This window comes from Lagenorhynchus albirostris, chromosome 11 (genome assembly GCF_949774975.1).
Source record: "Lagenorhynchus albirostris chromosome 11, mLagAlb1.1, whole genome shotgun sequence".
Lineage (NCBI taxonomy): Eukaryota > Metazoa > Chordata > Mammalia > Artiodactyla > Delphinidae > Lagenorhynchus > Lagenorhynchus albirostris.
Genome location: NC_083105.1, coordinates 7,384,510 through 7,403,345, shown reverse-complemented (window position 1 = coordinate 7,403,345; position 18,836 = coordinate 7,384,510). Strand labels below are relative to the sequence as shown.

At 52.4% G+C, this 18,836-nt stretch overlaps 1 protein-coding gene across 2 annotated transcripts; it reads right to left on the bottom strand.

Annotated features, from left to right (window-relative positions):
* Positions 1–1,274: 1,274 nt before the first annotated feature.
* Positions 1,275–12,873, bottom strand: CENPM (centromere protein M). Of its 2 annotated transcripts, none has more exons than XM_060165286.1 (6): positions 12,762–12,873; positions 12,168–12,247; positions 9,239–9,331; positions 8,040–8,119; positions 6,777–6,868; positions 1,275–2,043 (listed from the first exon to the last, which is right to left on the bottom strand). In XM_060165286.1, the coding sequence occupies exons 1-6, from the start codon at positions 12,816–12,818 to the stop codon at positions 1,903–1,905; spliced, it is 543 nt and encodes a 180-aa protein (XP_060021269.1). In that variant the 5' UTR covers positions 12,819–12,873; the 3' UTR covers positions 1,275–1,902. The 2 variants fall into 2 exon arrangements, with proteins under 2 accessions (XP_060021269.1, XP_060021270.1); XM_060165287.1 differs by lacking the exon at positions 1,275–2,043 and adding an exon at positions 2,050–4,395.
* Positions 12,874–18,836: the final 5,963 nt, after the last annotated feature.

Sequence of the window (18,836 nt, the reverse complement as noted above, 5' to 3'; positions counted from 1 at the left end):
CTCCAACCTCAGCACAGAAGCTGGCTTCCCTTCCCAGATGCTGCGAGTCCTTGGGCGATCCTTGTGTCCCAGGCCTGCTGGAGCCCGAGGCTTGCACCATCCTCCTCCTGCGGTGGGCTGGGCCCCTGGCCTGCTCTCCGCCCTCCCCTCTGTGAAGCCTCCCCCTGTGCTAATAGGAGACTGCCCTTCCAAACGGCTGCTTTCTCTGGCTCAAGGCCTGTGTGTCCACCATTTCTGTGTTCTCAGCTCAGGGCCTGCCCAGCAGAGATGCCCAAACCTTTGTTCAACGATTAGGTGCCTAAGAGAACAACCAGAGAGAAAAAGCAGAGAATTGGGGCCAGAGGTTGTCTCTGCCTCCGATTAGCTGTGCGACTGTGGATAAGCCTCTGATGACAACAGTCTCAGTTTCATTAACTGAAATGGGGAAACACTGTCAACCTCACAGGTCTGCGGGGAGGGTGGCAGGAGCGACTGTGTGAGAAGGGCTCTGTGAAGTGTGAAGCTCTGCGACGTCGGGTGGGTGACGTCTGGGACCTGAACCGAGTCTCCACAGCTGGCAGCTGAGGTTCGCGGTGGGCTGAGGGGGCTCCCTGGAAGACAGCCAGGCATCTGCAAACCTTACCGAGCACGCACGAGGGGTCGGGCGCTGGGCCAGGTCTGGAAGGAACCCAAGGAGAGGAGAAAGGCGGGCCCTACCCTTATGACGCCTGCACTGAGTTTCAGGTTGGCCCATCCTTCGGTGGAGAGCGTGAGCTGCGGCTGCCATGGTGACGTCAAAGCAGAGGCCCTGCAGTGCTGGCACTGTCCAAGGCATCAAGCAGGGCCGGTCGGTCCTGAGGCCTGAGGATGGAGGACAGGCCGGGCACGAGCAGGGGGGCGGGGTTGGGAGGGCGCTGTCACGCTCCAAGGTAGCCAGGACCTGGCTCTCCTCCTGAGGCCTCTCCCCCCAGGCCTCCTCTTCACCCCCAAGCTCTCACATGCGTGCCCAGCCGGCCACGGGGAAGCAGCCGGAGCCCAGATCTGGCTGCCAGGGTTTCTGGATTCTAATCCCGGCACTTCCACAAATTCTAATGAGACCCAAAGGAGAAGGAAAGCAATGGTCATGGCACAATCTCTTGCTGCCAACCCAGAAAGCAGCCCTCAGATTCTCTCACTGAATTCTCACAACCTTAAGACTTCACAGTGTAATTCCTGGATGTGCACCAGGTTTTGAACTTAGCTCTGTGTGATTTCAAATAATTGTTCAAATAACTGTTCACTGAGTGCTCACCTGGCACTGTGTAAGCATCAACACGTTTATTATGAAATACAGCAGGCGCTCAGACAAGCGCAAGAGTCATACAGCCTCAAGCACTTCACCTCCACCACGTCACACAGTCCTCACAACGCAACAGGGTAGGTAGAACAATCTCCATTTCACACCTGGGAAAACTGAGGCCCCAAGAGGCAACAACCAGGTCCTATAACCAGGCACGGCAAGGCCAGGATGCAGAGTCAGACTGGGCTCACAGAGTCCAAGCTCCCCCTACCCGACTCCTAATTGTTCTGAGTCAGTTTGCTCATCTGCAAAATCAGAGTGGTGGACGAGACTAGTGATTTTCAATCTTTTTTTAGCCACGGACCCTTTGTTCGGTTGAAGTCTTAAGTGGAAAGAGAACACGTCAGATGGACGAAGACCTGGGGCTCTGCTGGAGTGAGCGTGGGAGGGGGAGGGGGGCTGCAGTCCCACCAGCTGGGCTCCCTCCCCACCCCCTGCCCCCAGCACGTGCTGCTGGAGCTCGAGGACTTTGGGCCCTGAGGCAACTGCCTGCTGACCCCGGCCTGTCAAGCCCCGGCAACAGTGACTGTTTACTGAGCCGGGCACCAAGCCCTGGGGAGGGGCAGCCCGGGGGCTGGTGGCCCTCACAGGTCCTCCAGGGAGGGGTTCTCAGAGCTCTGCAGCAGGGACAGCAGGTTCAGGGCCGAGACGCTGGGCACATGGCCGGCGCAGATCTGCAGCATGCGGACCAGGCGCTGCGCCATGGTGGCTCGAAAGTCTTCTATCTGCAGAGGTAGAGCAGAGAACAGCAGTGAGGAGCCTGCTCCTCTCACGTGGAGCAGCTCCGCGGGCTGCCCAGGGGAGCGGGGTGCTGAGATGTGGGGACAGCTCAGGGCACCGCTGCCCAGCATGGCCACGCCCTTGTCCGCGCCACACCTCGCTGAGCCGTTTCCAACCACCTTAGTTTACTGAATCCTTCAAACACCCTCCAGGGATACCAGAGACGATGACCCTTGCTCCAGAAGAAATGAAGGCCCCGCAAGCTGGGCTGGCGAGGTTAGGCCAACTGTCCAGAGGCACACAGTTAGTGCCTGCAGAGCTGGCATCTGAACCAGGGCTAGTCCCAACCAACGCTGGGGTACAGTAGGCCCCAAAGGCTTCCCAACCTGGGATCTGTCTGAGAAAGACGCTCACAGGGGTAGAAAGGAGGGGTGGGTAGAGAGTGGCCCTTTCTGAGGACAGGGAGGCACTGTCAACAGACGGTTCCTATATCAGGGCCTCTGAAGGGCTGGCGGGCCCAGAGGAGCCGTGGGATTAGGCAGGGGTGACAAGACTGTCCTAGGGCCTGGCATCAGATGGCGCGGGCAGATGAGGTGCTCATTAGAAATGTTGAGGAATAAACAGTGATGCTCAGATGTTCTCCCCTGACCAACAGGTGGCCTCAGAAGCATCTCCCCCTTCCCCTGTTCCCTCTCTAACTGGGGAAGGGGCGCCACCATCCACCCAGTCACCCAAGCTAGTGATCAGGCATCCCCACGTCCTCCACCATTTGCCACCCACGACATCCTGGGTTTTAAATCCAGAGGCGACGTCATCACATGGCCTCATCCGCACTGAGTCTCCTCTCAGCAGAATCTGACGCAGCTGCTCCCTCCCCTTGACAAGTCTTTTCCACCTGGCTCCCAGGACCCCACCCTCCGCGGCTTCTCCTCTCACCCCACAGGCCGCTCCCTCCTCTGTGTGACATCTAACTGCTGGGGGTCCCAGGGCTTGGCCTTTGCATCTCTTTCCCCCACACTCGGTCCCCAGGTGATCTCATCCAGCTCTGTGACCTTCAAACCATCTAATTGCTGAGGATTCCCAAACTGCATCTCCAGACCTTTCCTCTGAATGTTAGACACACACGTGCCGCTGCCTGCTTGGTTTCTGTGTAGACATCTAACAGACTCCTCAGTCTTAGTGTGTCTAAGACGGAGTTCCTGGGAGTCCCCCCAAACTGCAGTCGCCCCCCATCTCAGCCACAGGCAACCCCATCCTTCCAGTTGCTCAGGCTGAAAACTCCAGAGTCGACCTTGACTCTTCTTCCTCTCCTGTCTCACATCCAGGCCATCAGCACATCTGTCGGCCCCGCCCTGGAAACACCCAGCATCACAGACCATCTCATCTCCCTCTTCCCCAGACACCACTGAGCCCAGGCCACTCTTAACTCTTCCAGACACAGTCCCCAGGCCCATCTCCTTCTTTCTGCCCCTGTCTCCCTTCAGTCCACTCTCCTCCCAACAGTTGCAGGGACCCACTTAAAACCCGAGTCAGGCTGTGTTCCCCCCGCCCAGCCCCACACTTTCCATTGCTCCAGTCTAACTCAGAGTGAAAGCCACCACCTGTCCTACGACCCACAAAGCCCCACGGTCACTCTGACTCGTCTCTCACAGCTCTGCTCCAGCCACCCATGCCTCCCTGTGGACCTTGAACACAGCAGGCAAGTTCCAAACTCAGGGCCTTTGCACTTGCTGTTTCTCCAACCTAGTGGGCCTTTCCACCAGGAGACTCCACGGTGCCTTCCTTCAAGTCTTTACTTACAGGTCATTTTTTTTAGTGAGCCCCTTCAACCCCTATGTAAATCTTGCCACTTTACCACCACCTGACAGGTCACATCCATTCTCTAACACGCCATACGTTCTACTTCCTCACTTTGTTTCCTCCACGAGAACAGAACTGGGAGTTTTAAAACTGTTCTGGCTCTATGCTGCTTCCCTAGTGCCTAGAACAATGCTCGGCGCACTGTAGGTTATGTACGAAATACTTGTTTTATTTATTTTTTAATTAGTGTATTTATTTTGCCTGCATTGGGTCTTCGTTGCTGCGCGTGGGCTTTCTCTAGTTGTGGCGAGCGGGGGCTACTCTTCGTTGCGGTGCGTGGGCTTCTCATTGCGGTGGCTTCTCTTGTTGCAAAGCATGGGCTCTAGGCACGTGGGCTTCAGTAGTTGTGGCTCGTGGGCTTCAGTAGTTGTGGCACGCGGGCTTCAGTAGTTGTGGCTCGCAGGCTCTAGAGCGCAGGCTCAGTAGTTGTGGCACATGGGCTTAGTTGCTCTGTGGCATGTGGGATCCTCCCGGACCAGGGCTCGAACCTGTGTCCCCTGCATTGGCAGGCAGAGTCTTAACCACTGCGCCACCAGGGAAGTCCGGAAATACTTGCTGAATAAGTCCTCTGAGCTCTGTGGCCTCTGCCTCTGAACTGTCCCTCCAAACTGCTGCTGCTCTCACTTGGACTCCACAGTCCACTTCCCGCAGCAGCCTCGTCCCAAGGCCTCCTGCCTGTGGCCAGGCCTCCTCCCATCCACACATCATACTTCAGAGACGTGGCCCGCAAATCCCACTTCTGACCCTATCATGACGCCCCGTCACCTACAGGAAGGAATGGCTGAATTCCACTGCCAGGCTTCCAAAGCTCTGCAAATCCTTCTCCTGCTGCGTATGTTACATGTCGTTCTATTTTGCTTGACTCTGAGAGGCAGGGCCAATATCTGAGGCATTTGTGTTCTCAGGGACCAGCACAGGGCCCGATCAGCGGAGCTGGGAAATAATTTCACTGGGCGAATCCCACACCTCCCTGGGTGTTTCCTCATATGTAAAACGGGGCTAATAATTCCTGCCACGCAAAGGCCTCAGAATGTGGTGAGGCTCCAAGTCGATTAAGCGGAGGAGGGTGCCCCGAACGGGACGACAGCGGTACGAGGAGTGTTGACCGTCCAGACACTGGGTGCTTTGTGTGAGAGAATGCCAGGTCTAGGTTCTCAGCAGGGCTGCTGCTGGCTGGAAATAGAAAGTCGGCCCCAGACCTTTTTTTTTTTTTTTTTTCCCCAGACCTTTTTTTGAGAGAAGTTCTCAGGCTAGAGGACAACCCAGGACCTGCTACAGCCTGCCACCTCATGGCCACACACAGAACTGCAGCACCACGCGCACCTCTGCTGTGGAGCAAAGATGGCGATTCCCCTTCAGAGCCAAGAGAGGGCAGGCTGTGTGCGTGTGCGTGTGTGTGCGTGTGCGTGTGTGTGCGTGTGTTGGGGTGGGTCGACTTGTTCAAAGCCACACAGTCAGCCCGCTAAGACAGGAAAGGGGCAGCTGCACGCCAACCTGGCTCTTCGCTGACTTCCTAGCTGTGTGACTGTGAGCACGTCTCGCCTCTCCTGTTGTGAGGAAAGCCTGCAGGGACAGGCTCCTCAGCGGTGCCCCGGGCCTCAGGTCCTACCTGTGAGATCAGAGCATCGGTCTAGTCGGGGTTCTTAAAATAGTCATCAAATGTGAAACACAAATTTGTACATCTTAACTGATGCGCCGAATGAGATCTAGGGCAGGTCTAATGACTTCTGCAGTGTCGGAGTAGTAATGAGACCTGCCCCAATCCCCATGGGACATGGCAACGTCTGCCGCTTCTACTGCTAACAGTCACAGGTTCTGCTAATACTACTGACATCTCTTGCCTACATTCACAATGATAAATTTCTTTTAGAGGTTAGTGAAAACAAGAAGTAATTTTTTTTCCTCGTCCAGGTCTGCAAATCCCCTGAATTGTTCTCCCTTCCGACCAGAGGGGTCCACAGACCCCAGAGTAAGAACCCTTGGTGATGAGGGACCACATACTGACTCAGTTCCCTCTTACGACATCACTTTGCTTTTGGGAACAGGTGCAAGACCCAGAACAGAGCAGAAACACAAATCTTTAAAACGAATCTCAAAACCAACTGAGCAGGCCTGGTGTGCGGGTGGGGCAGCCCAGGCCCTGGGAGCCCAGAGGCAGCAGCATCAACTCCTGCTGAGGACCCTTTAGCAAAAAGTCATCAGGTTCCGTACCACACAAAGAGAGGCTGAAGAGCAAAATTCAACAGCAAAATAGAAATCTGCTGTGCTGACCCCACAATGAGCATTCACCTCGTGAGAAACACCCACACAAGCAAGTCAGGGCAGAACTAATATCACATGTATCCATCCAAGCACCTGCCCACCTACCCAGCCTCCCCTTCTGCTGCCTGCTAGACCCCCTGCCCCAGGCTGGGACCAGACAAGGTCTGCAATCCAGGGATGTAAGGGGGACACTGGGCACCTTCACTGCTGGTTAATGAGGCAGACAAGATGCCTGGCCTCACAGCACTTAACCCCAGCAGGGAAGTGAGATATTAACATGGACCCACAGGTACACACACAAGACTTAGTTACGAGTAGAGAGAACGACGCAAAAGCAAGAGGTGATGGCGCCTGGTGTATGAGCAGAGCTCAAGATGTACACGGAGCATCACCCTACTTTACATGTGCGAACCCAAGGCTTTCAGTGACCCACCCAAGGCTTACGGTGACCCACCCAAGGACGGCGAGCAGAAGAGCCAGGATTCAAATGAGGATCTTGTCTCCATATCAGGACCCCCTTCACCAGGGTACTCAGCGAGCCTCCAAGGAGCATCCCTGCCATGGCCACTGTGTGCTGACTGCCCCACCCCTCAACCCGCGTGCTTGGGGTCCTCACCTCCAGGTCGCAGAAGAGCAGGGGGCTCCGGTAGGTGTGGGCCAGCTTCATGACGGTGTTCCGGTGAATGCTGCAGTGGCTCTCCCGCCCAGCTGCAAAGAAGCCACGGCCTGTAATCTCTACCTTCATGACTGTGATCTAGGAAGCACTGGGCCAAGTAGTTCATTTCCCCTCTCTGGGCCTCCGTTTCTTACTAGTCAGTGGGGTGACAAGCCTGTTCTACCTTCTCTTCAGGGCAGTCAAGATCATCAAATCAGAAAATAGGCTGAAGGGGCTTGGAGAGAGTCCTCAGTAAAAACACGAATTTCCTCATCTGTGAAATGAGGATAGTAACGACCCCTACCCTGCTGAGTTACTATCGAGATTCAATGAATGAACACACAGAAGTGACCTGGTGTCCATTTATCCACCAGTGCTTACTGAGAATGATCTGCGCCAGGCCCTTCCTGCAAGGAGCTCGCAGTGCAGCTGGCCGGGCAGGCTCACCGTCAGTGTAGGTGGAAGGGTTAGGAGTCTCTGACAGAGGCATGTGTGGGATGCATACCCTGAGGGCCCAGACTGCAGGGCTGGTCAGGTCCCCCAGGAGGCAGAAAATAGGGGTTAGCGAGATAAAGAAGAGGAAAAAGTATTTGAGAGAAGCCACATGGTACAATCACTAAAGGCATGGGCTCTGGAATATGACTCTCTACGTGTGAATCTCTGCTCTACCACTGCTCAGCTGCGGGGCCTTGGGCAAGTTACCTAACCTCGTGACCACAGTTTCCTCTGCTGCAAAACAGAGAAAATAGTACCTACTACAGTAGTACCTGTCGTGAAGATTAAGTAATATAGAAACAAAGCACTTAGGACAGTGTCTGGTCTATTGTGAGTGATCAATATAGGGTAGCTATTATTATTTCCACTGTTAATATTACCAAGTTTCAGAGAACTGTAAGCTGAGCCAAAGAGGGGAAGAGTAATAGGAGATAAGACAGGAAGCAGGGGCCAAACTGCAAAATACTTTGTGCCTTTACAGGAGTTTGGATTTTACTCTGAAAGCCACAGAGAGCCACTAGGCACCTCTAAGCCGTTATCTCAGCGGAATTAACTTGGCAGACGGATCAGCTCAGATTTGCTTTATAAAGACTGACAACATCAGATTCCAAAATGCATGTGTTTTCCATCACCCAGGCTGCCTTTGCAAGGAGTCCACCACAGGCCCAGCTGCAGCCTGCCCTGGGTTGGCGAGGGAGGGGGTGAGCGGCGGGGGAGGGATGCACTTACCGCCTGTGGCGAGGAAGCTCACCTTCCCCAGGAAGAAGGTGGCGTCCACATGGCGCAGGGACTCCTCAACATTCCGGAGGCTGCAGTGGCCAGGGCGAGAGGACAAAGCAGAGGACAAACCTCACAACAGAGAAAGCAGAACCCGCCCCGCCTCTGCTCCCAGAGAGGCCAGAGAACGAGAGGAGGGTGACAGGAAACAGCCCTAGAGGAATACTTTGTCCTTTCATATCTTTTTTTTTTTTTTTTTTTGCGGTACGCGGACCCCTCACTGTTGCGGCCTCTCCCGTTGCGGAGCACAGGCTCCGGACGCGCAGGCTCAGCGGCCATGGCTCACGGGCCCAGCCGCTCCGCAGCACGTGGAATCCTCCCGGACCAGGTGTTTCCACCACATCCTTCCCTTGATCCCTACCACAGGCCCAGGTATCTGCCTTGGTTTCTGTGCTGGACCCTGTGTCCTGCTCTTAGCCTGCTGTCACCCAGGAGGGAGAGGGCAGACTTTTCTTCTGTACTCCCTAGGCTGGCTGCAGTCCTGTCCCCAGGGTTGCCAGCACCATAGGGAGACCGGATCAGGCCACCAGCATCAGCAACCCCCATGCTGCCACTGCCACGGCCCCACGCTAGACTGGCTCTGATGCTGCACAGGCCTCAACAGTCCTCCGAACACACACACGCCTCCTGCCCTTTGCATTAACCCTCCACCTGGAACATTCTGCTCACTTTCATCTTTCCCTGGCTAATTTCTCACCATCTCTCAGGTGTCTACTTAAATGTCACCTCCACCGGGAAGTCTAGCCTGACCTCAGTCCTGAGAGTCAGAGGTCTTGTTTGGGCTCTCACAGCCCCATGCTTCCTTCCTTTTACAGTACCCATCGCAGGTACTGTAACTGTCTGTTCAAAAGTCTAGCCTCCTCCCCTAATGGACCTTGAGGACAGGGTCTGTTTCATTCATGTCTGTGCCTGCTGTCGGGGATACACAGTAGGCCTTAGAGAGCCAAATGACAGATGACACTGCTGGCCTTTATCAGTGTCTTTTAAACATCTTGCATTGGCCACTGGCTCCCCCCTCCTCACCGTCTAAGTTAACCCCAGGCAGCCTCTCCCTGTCTCCTCTCCTTCCCATCACAAGTGAGGCCACTGTCCCAGCACATCCCCGCGCCAGGTCTACCTGAGCCCGGCAGCCCCCATCCTCTGGCTCTCACCTGTGTTTGCTGTGAAGGTTGACCACGAACACAATCAAGTCAATTCGGGGCCGATTCACATTGGAGGGCAGAGGGAGGGACTTTGCCAAGTGGCTGAAAAACAAGAAATTGCAGGACTAAATACGTACCCACATCACAATGACTGTTCACATGCCGCCCGTCACGGGGAAGAGGCTGTCAAGAGCTCCTCTCCTATTCACCTGAAGCAAGACTTTTCAGGTGAGCACAGGGGCAGGGCAGAGCTGGTCCTATCCAGATGACTCCTGCTCTACTCTCCCTGCCAGAAAGTTTAGTAACTGCCTTGGCAAGAGGGAGTTTTGGATATAAGATGGCATGAGGCTAGACATCTACACTGCATGCTGAGAGGGAGACCAGGCTCAGAAGCGGCGGAGGGTGTTGGACTGTGAAGTTCAGGTGTTAAGATTGAAGCTCTTTGGAGTAAGACAGAAGTGGCCCCAAATCCCAGGTCTGCCAATTATAAGCTATGTGACCTTGGGTAAGTCACCCTCATCATTCTTGTCTGGACTTAGTCTCAGATTGTCAAATACCCACCTGAAGGGTTTTTTTGAATCCTCTACTTCTGCCCATTTCCACATATGACTATTACTCATCTGCCCCCCACCCCTCAGCTTATAATTTAAGAATACCAAAAAGTATACAAAACACAAAAGTTAAAAAAGAAACACATACTCCTAAAAGTTCAGTTACCTAGAAATAACTACTATTAACATTAGAACATTTTTCTAAACATCTCTCCATGTACACAATGTATACACATTCAGACACCAGAATACAGTAGATGTAATCGAAAAATAGGAGGGAGTTCCCTGGAAGTCCAGTGGTTAGGATGTAGCGCTTTCACTGCCGTGGCCCAGGTTCAATCCCTGGTCGGGGAACTAAGAACCCGCAAGGGGCATGGTGCGGCCAAAAAATAAAAATAAATAAAAATAGGATAATAGTATTAATTTTATCTGAATTTAGTGGAAGCAAAATAACTAAAGTAGAACTGAAAAAAAAGATGAACTTTGGATAAATTATTTTTTAATCACAAGAAGTTATTTCCTCAAAGAACCCAATTAAAAAAAGATTATGGAATAAATGAGTAAGTTGGTATCATTTTTAACAGTTTTCATTCTACCTATATGGGATTGATTCTCTATTATTAAGAAAAGTGAGAAAATTAGCATTCTTATAATCTACCTTACCATTTGGACAAAACTTACAAATGTAATTTATATTGCTATTATTAATGGTATTATTATATACATTTATATTTTGCTCTAACCACAACTTCGGACCTCAGCTAATGAAGTTGCCACTCTAGAACATGAGAGAGACAAAGCGTACTGAGGAAGGTCTCTCACTGGCAACTAAATGCTTCAGCAATAAAGAGACAATCATTTTTGCTCACAACTCATTGGCCAGAACTAGTCATGTGGCTCCACATAACCACAAAAGGTCAAACCTAGTTCCTGCCAAATACTACAAATGCAGAGAGCCGAAAATACTTGACAACAGAATGAACAGATGACCATATGGGTGATTTGCTTCCCCTACCTAAAAGTCTGAAGAATTATTTACTTCAGAAGTAAAATTGTACCCTTTTTAATGGACAAATTCAACTCTTCACTCATTCCAGGGAAGTCTTCTACTACACTTCAAATACTTTTGCTGTAATTTTCTCAAATCTTTCTTCTTTGTAAATAATTAAGTCTTTAACCACATCTACTCTGATCCTTGCTGTTTCTATGTATTTATTAGATAGATCTCATATGGTATTATTTTTCACCTTTTTTGTCCTTAGCTCTGCAACCTCCCTTTTCCTCTCATTCTGTTGTGTTATTATTTGGTCTTTGAACACTTCTTTAAAAAATTCATGTTCCTATTAAATTGCTCAATGGCACAGAGCACTCAAAAAGGAGCTTTCTTCCCCTTTCCCCAGAGTGGGTTCTTCATCAGATTTTTTGCATGTCATGTGACTCTTTTTTGCCAATGGTTTCCATCTTGCTGAATGTAGGCAATTTTGTCCACATTTTCCATTTACTCTGATGCTATTTAAATTAATTTTTTTGACTTTTTCTTTTTTTGGCCTTGCCCCATGGCATTCGGGATCTTAGTTCCTGGACCAGGGATCAAACCCGTGCCCCCTGCAGCGGAAGCGCAAAGTCCCAACCACTGGACCACCAGGGAAGTCCCAAATTAATTTTTTTTTTATCCTTTCCAATTTCTGAGCTATGGGTTTGAGATTATTGGTTATTGTGCTTGGTGTTCTATAGCCAAAGAGCCTGGCAACATAGGTAGAGCACAGATGGACATATGAACAATCTTTATTTTGAGGGAAAGATTACGTTGAAGGAGAATGATCCAAATCCAGAGGGTATTTCCTCTGTGGGAATTGGAAATGCCCCATACTAGGTAGAATAAGGGAACATAATCTTTATCAGGGAGAATGACACCCACACGTATTCAGTCACTTGACTCCTGCCAGCAGCTGTTTCTACTCCCTCTCAGTTAGAAAAAGGAAAACAAAATATACTTTAGTTACTTTTTCTCCAAATTTGGGGGTTATCTGAGCATGTACTCTGTGCCAAGTATTGCTCAAGGCACTGGGGATTCACCAATGAGCAAAAGTCAAAGTCCCTGCCCTCAAGGGGCTGACCTTGGTCCCTAGGGGTGGCAGACTGGAAACAAGTAAAGAAACATGGCAACTTCTTATAGTGACAAGTGCTAGAGGAAAACAGAAAAACTGTGTGACAGTGATGGAGGAGGCCTTTGGACGGGGACAGATCACGCGTTAGGACGGAGTCTCTGAGGGGTTGGTCAACCGGCTCCACCTGTGCCCGCCTCTCTGGTGGTCCCCCTACAGCCAACCCCGCTCTTCCTTGAGCCCAGGCCAGCGATCGGACACCCCCAGCATAAGGCTACTTACACCTTCAGCTCCGATGTGCAATCCTCCTTGAGCATCGCTTCGGCCAGCTGCTGCAGAAGAGCATCCTCCGTGCCCACCAGCTGCCCAGAGAGAGAAGGCGACCGACTGATACCTGGACACAGCAGTCCCGCTGGAGGGCCCGGACTGCCGCGAACCCAAGATTCTGGCTCCAGCGCGCGAGGCACCCTTTTACCGAGAGGACTCCGGCAGAGGGCCCGAGGTTTGCACCCTCTCCGGTCCTGTCCGGAAAGCACTCACTACCTCCCCGGACCCTTCCTGGAAAGGCCTCGTCTCTCCCGGAGGTCCGATCCCTCTACGCGGGAAAACCGAGTTTTGGACACCCGGCACCCCGCCCTGCGCGCGGTCGCCCCGCCCAGCCGCCCCATCAATCAGAAACTGCGCACTTATTGGTGGGGACGTCCCTCAGCCTCAGAAGGGCGGCTACTCCGATTGGTTCAGAGTGTGGCTCTCCGGCCCACCACACCCCAGCCAGAATAGCCCACGCCAGCACCTCAGAGAGCGCGGGGGACCTGGCGGCTGAGGCACAGCCTGGGAGGAAAGGCGGGCGGGATAATCTGGGCTGCTGACGCCTACCAAGATGGTGGCCGTGTTCAGGCCAGGCAGTTTGTCCAGCGGCCGCAACACCGACATCCCAGGGACAGGCCGAACCGCCGCTCGTGCGGTGAGCGCCGGGCTTTCAAACCACCCAGTGGCCCACCCCGTGTGCGTAATCGCGGGTCACGTGATAGTGCTTGGGCAGGACCTCGTGGGGGGCGGGGCAGGACCTTCTTAAAGGAACCACTACCGCCTTTTCCGAGGGGAGGTTCCACCGCTGGCTCTAGGCACATAGGGTGCTGCCTGAGGCACAAGACTTTTATTTCACGACTGGGAGAAAGAAGATATTCAGTGATTCAGTTATTCATTTTCATTCATTCGTGCTCATTCAAGGTGCTATTGATTCCTTCCGAACCTGTCCCTCACACATCTTCTCCATCTCAGTTGACTCCGTCCTTGCAGCTGCTCAGAACAAAATCTTGGGTATTCTTGACTCCTCTTCCCCGCACCTCACAATCAATCCGTAAGCAAGCCTGTGGGTTCTATTCTTAAAATGCAAGAAGCCGACCATTTCTCACCACCTCCACCCCACCACCAGGAGAAGCCACTCTCCTCTTTCACCAGGTCTACTGTAAGAGCTTTCTCACTGGCTCCCTGCTTCCACCCTGGTCTCCAGGGCTACTGGCGATTCTCCACACAGCAATCGGAGTCATCCTTTAAAAAGAGAAATCAGAGCAGGCCCCTTCTCTGGTCAAAACCCATCAATAGTTCTCCTCTCGCTCAGGTACATTGCAAATGCCTTACGGGGCCTTTGAGGCTCTGTGGGTTCTGGCCCCGGACAGTCTCTCTGGCCTCATCTTCTGCCCTTCTCCCTCTAACAACGGCTGTAGGACCCCTGTCCCTGTGGTTCCCTCTGGCTGAAATGCTCTCCTCCCAAATAGTCACATGGCTTGTTTCCTCACTTTATTCAGGTTTCTGCTGCAATGTCACCTCATCAGAGGGGGCTTTCTTAACGACCCTATCTAAAAAAGCAAGCCCTCCCATAATCCCTCTCTCCCCTTTTCTGCTCAGTTTTCTCAATAGCACTTCACATATTGACTAGAACTGGGCAGCACCTGAGATTTTACAAACTAATAAACTGTTACTCTTTATTACTGTTTAGTAATAGTCTGTTACCTTTTCATGGATGCTGCAGAAGACATGAAACTCCTGGGTAAGGGACAAAGGACATTATTACTCAAGGTAAAAGCAGCAGCTGTGGCTTTACCTTTGTTTGTGTCATTTTCCCCACGTCCCGCAAGCCCTGCAAAGGACCCACCCATCATGTTTGCCTGTACACCTCGTGGATGGCCTTATAGGAGAGGAACACAGAGGTTAGAAATTCAAACACTGTAAAACAGTGAGTGGTAGGCATGCCTGTCCTTTTTCCGGTTGCTTGTTTTTCCTGTTCTTTTCCCAACCCTCAAGGTTGCTTGCTGCAAAAACAAACCCTTAGAAATGGCCTGGGTAAAGAGCTTTCAGAGCCTTGCTTTCTTGGCATGCCCAGCAAGAACCTGCAGGGACTCAGAGCCCACAGCAGATTGCTTCTCCCAACAGTTATATAATATCTGCTCATTGTCTGTCTCTCCAACTAGAGCATAAGATACATGAGGGCAAAATTTTGTCAGTTTGTATGTCCAGCACTTTAAAAAATGTCTGGTACATAGTAGTTGCTCAAGAAATATTTGATGAATGAATGAATCGATTTACATCCATTTGTTTATTCTCAGCAGTGATTCATTCATTCATTTCCTAGGGAAGACCCAATGCCCCACCCTGGGAACACAGATGAATCAGATGTTACTGACCAACTCAGTGTGATGGGGGAGTAGGACCGTGATCTCACAGTGTGTTCATTACTGTGACATGTGGGAGAAAAGAGGCATATTCCTGTCTAACCTAAATCCTTCTCACTGCGAACCAAACTAGTTATACCTTGCTTAGAAAGAGCAGGAAGTACGTGGCTTCAGGGAGCCCCTGCCCCAGCACAGATGGTGCTTTGATTCCCCATGGCACGGGGCACGGAGGGGACTCCCTGACAGTCAGGTAGTAGTAAGTACTAGGAAAATAAAGTAAGGTGGGCTAGGGGATAGAACGTGATGGGTAGGAGGAGGTACTTTAGGTCAGGGGAGGCCTAGCTAAGAAGGTGATGTTTGGGCAGATGTCTGCATGCGGTGAGAGAGGAGCCAATTAAACATAGTGAAGAAGGGAGGGTGGGAGGAGACGCAAGAGGGAGGGGTTATGGGGATATATGTATACATACAGCTGATTCACTTTGTTATACAGCAGACACTAACACACCATTGTAAAGCAATTATACTCCAATAAAGATGTTAAAAAAATAATAAAATGGAAAAAAAGAAAAATGCTAAATAAATATAGTGAAGAAGAGGATTCAGGCAGAAGGAGCAGCAAGTGATAAGACCCCAAGTGGGGAGCATTCCTGACACTTCTGAGGAGCAGCAAGGAGGCCAGTGGCTGAAGCAGGTGGGATGAGGAGCGAAGGAGATGAAGCTAGAGAGCTGATCGAGGGCCAGGTGACTGAGGCCCTTAGAGAGTCAAGGAAAGACATTGGACCCTGCTCAGCATGGTCCAGGAGGGGCTGAGCTGAGGCCCGTTCAATCAACCTGTGCTGAGTGCCTGCCTTGGGCCAGGCCTGGTGCTGGACACTGTGACCCAGGCACAGAGGTTTCAGTGGTGGATGGACAGATAACAACAGCCAAAGGCAGCACAGTGGGTGAGAGCCAGCATGGGAAGCAGCTGGAGCCCAGATGAAGGTGCATTAAGGCTCCCTGGGGGCCCCCATTACACTTTGCTGGGGAGGTGACTGTTGGCTGAGGGGTCAGGTGAGTGGGTGCTTGTCGCATAGGTAGTGCAATAGAACATAGTTGTGTGTAAGACCCATACTGTGATGAAGTGTAGAGACTGGCAGGAAGCCCAGACCCAGGCCTGGAGGTTCTTGTATCATCAACACCCAGAACCTGCAGGGCCATCAGAGACCCTCTGGGCCAGTGTTTTTCAAACTGACTTCTGCGAAACCCTGGGGAGATGCCTCAGGGGCACCGGGAGGGGCAGGGGAGAAGCTGAGTACGTAGGGCCCAGAAACCCCACCCCACCAGTTAACAGAAGCAGCTCTGGCTTCATCTCTGTTACATATTGAGCTTCCTATAAACTTTTTTGTGAATAAAGAATCACGTGGCTAAAACAATATCTAAGGGCTGCTGATCACTTTTTTCAATAAATGTATTTATTTATTTTTGGCTGCGTTGGGTCTTCGTTGCTGCATGAGGGCTTTCTCTAGTTGCAGCGAGCGGGGGCTATTCTTCGTTGCAGTGCGCAGGCTTCTCATTGCGGTGGCTTCTCTTGTTGCAGAGCACAGGCTCTAGGTGCGCGGGCTTCAGTAGTTGTGGCACACGGGCCCAGTAGTTGTGGTTCGAGGGCTCTAGAGCGTAGGCTCAGTAGTTGTGGCGCATGGGCTTAGTTGCTCCTCGGCATGTGGGATCTTCCAGGACCAGGGATCGAACCCATGTCCCCTGCACTGACAGGCATTCTTTTTTTTTTTTTGCGGTACGCGGGCCTCTCACTGCCGTGGCCTCTCCCGTTGCGGAGCACATGCTCCGGACGCGCAGGCCCAGCGGCCATGGCTCACGGGCCCAGCCGCTCCGCGGCATGTGGGATCTTCCCAGACCGGGGCACGAACCCGTGTCCCCTGCATCGGCAGGCGGACTCTCAACCACTGCGCCACCAGGGAAGCCCAGACAGGCAGATTCTTAACCACTGCGCCACCAGGGAAGTCCCCTGTTTATCACTTTTAAAAACAGATTTATTAAGGTGTAATTGACACGTAATAAGCCACACATATTTAAGGTGTACAGTTTGGTAAGTTTTGATATAAATATACACCCAGGAAGCCATCACCACAATCAATTTATAATGAACGTATCCATTACCTCCAGAAGTTTCTCTGTGCCCCTTTCATCCTCCTCCACCTCCTCTCTGCCCTCCCACTCCAAACTGTTCAACGGCACTTTGCCAGCTTTGCTCATCATAGTTCAATACTGGAAATGCCCCAAATGTCCTTCAGTGGTGAACAGATAAGCTGTGGTACATTGGTAAGGCAACATCGTCAGTGCAGAGAAAAGCATTGTGCTCAGCAACAGAAGTCAGACACAAAGGAGCATATACCATAAGATTCCATTCAGGTGCAATACAAATACAGGAAAAACTAATCTATGGTGACAGAAATCATATCAGTGTGTGCCTTTGGGAAGGCGGTACTGACTGGCAAGAGACGGGAGGGAACTGCCTGGGATGATGAAAATATCCTAGACATGGTCTGGGTGGCAACTGCAAAGGTGTATACACAGGTAAACATTCATCACTTAAGGTTTGTATTTTACTGTATGTACCTTAGATCTCAATAAAAATCTCTCTGGAAACTCAAACTCACTCCCCTTGGCCCACATATGCTGGAGAGGACACTTGCAGGACTCCCAGATGGTCCCACAGATGGCAGGGTGTCTGTAGGGTGGGGGACCCAGAGACCCAAAGCCATTTGACCCATAGCCTTTGCCACCTGCCCGTTCTCAGTTTCTGGGAATGGATTCTCCAGGGAGATGGTTCCTCGAAGACTCTTCCCCATCCCGTGGGCCTCCGGGGCTGCTCTCTCCTCCTGAGACGACAACCACTGCTGTTTATGGAATGCTCACTGGGCCTCTGAAACTTTGCAAACACTCTGTCTCTAGCATAGGAGGGAGGACCCAGGCTTGGGAGGTAGACCCTCACCTCCAGCCCACCCCCCCACACGCCCTGGCTTTGTCACTGAGAAGCTGCGTGACCTTGAAGAAGGAGAGGGTAAGCAGCTTCACGTCTCTGAGCCGAAGCTGCCTCAACCCCAAAGTGGGCTTCAACAACTAACCAGCTGGAGGACCAGATGAAGTGATGTGGGGCCCAGTCCTGGCCTGGCGGGGAGGGCTCCGTGGCTGGGAGCCACGACCATCTCAGGCTGTATCCCAGCCAGGGGGTCTCCGGGGCTGGTGAGGCAGAACGAGGAGGGCAGCCCCTGCGAGCGGGCCTGCAGCCCAGGCTAGGGCTCCGACCCTTCCACTGAGACTTTTGCCATGTGACCTTGGATGACCAAGAAATGAGTTAACATAAATATGGAAAGCACTGAAAGCAGTGTCTGGCATATGGTAAATGTTACATTGGACCAATGTGTCCAGAATCTCAGTCTTGGTTCTTCCCTCTATAACACATGACCCTCATTGGCTCTACTGGTCATTGCTTCCGTGTCCTGCCCACGTGCCAGGGACCCCAATCCCTCCCTACCCTCAAATGACAAGTGGCCAAATCCTCCTAGTTATCTTGGTAGGGGCCACTTCCTCTCTAGGTCTAATAGCCGTGGGGTCCAGCAGCCTGCTGGGTGGCTCCCACCTGTCCCGAATTTATCCAACCCTGCTCTGCCTGTCATCTCTGTACCATGTGCACAGTGCAAGGGATCCTGAAGAGAAGGCTGGTTGCCAGGGCAACAGAGGATAAAGCCCTTGCTCTGCCAGGCTGCTGATTGGCTAAGGCAGGTCCCACCTCCCGCTATTCTGAGGGTGGGGGGCAGAGAGAAGGGTCTCCAACGGGCAGGGAGAGGTACAGGCTGCCAGAGCTAGCCCAGGACTGCCCCCTCCTGGCCCAGTCAGACCCCCCTGGGCCTGAGAAACTCTGTCTCCCGTAGGGGGCGTTGGCCTCGCCCTTTCTCTGCTTCCAGCACCCGGGGCGGCTGCAGATGGCAGCATCTCTGGGGACGGCAGCTGCGACTGAGTCCACGGGCCGACGCTGAGCTGCTTAGGCCGAGGCTGTGCGCTCAGCCCGGAGCCCTCGGAACAGGCATCTGCAGGGCATCTGCAGGTGGGTGTGCGGGCACGGGGGTTGGGGTGGAGGATTGAGTGGTGCTTGGGAGGCAGGGAGAGGGGCTCTGCAACCCTCACACTGTCCTGGATGGGACTTTAGCTGGAATGGGGGCTAGAAAATTCCTTATAGATCATCTGATAGCCCCCGCCCCCACCCCATCACTGTGCAGGGAAC

Coding starts and splice junctions, on each gene's coding strand:
- CENPM (XM_060165286.1), bottom strand. CDS start 12,818: ATGTCGGTGTTGCGGCCGCTGGACAAACTGCCTGGCCTGAACACGGCC. Junction 12,248..12,761: donor TGAACACGGCCACCATCTTG/GTAGGCGTCAGC, acceptor CTCTCTGGGCAG/CTGGTGGGCACGGAGGATGC. Junction 6,869..8,039: donor GAGCTTCCTCGCCACAGGCG/GTAAGTGCATCC, acceptor GCTTCTTTGCAG/CTGGGCGGGAGAGCCACTGC.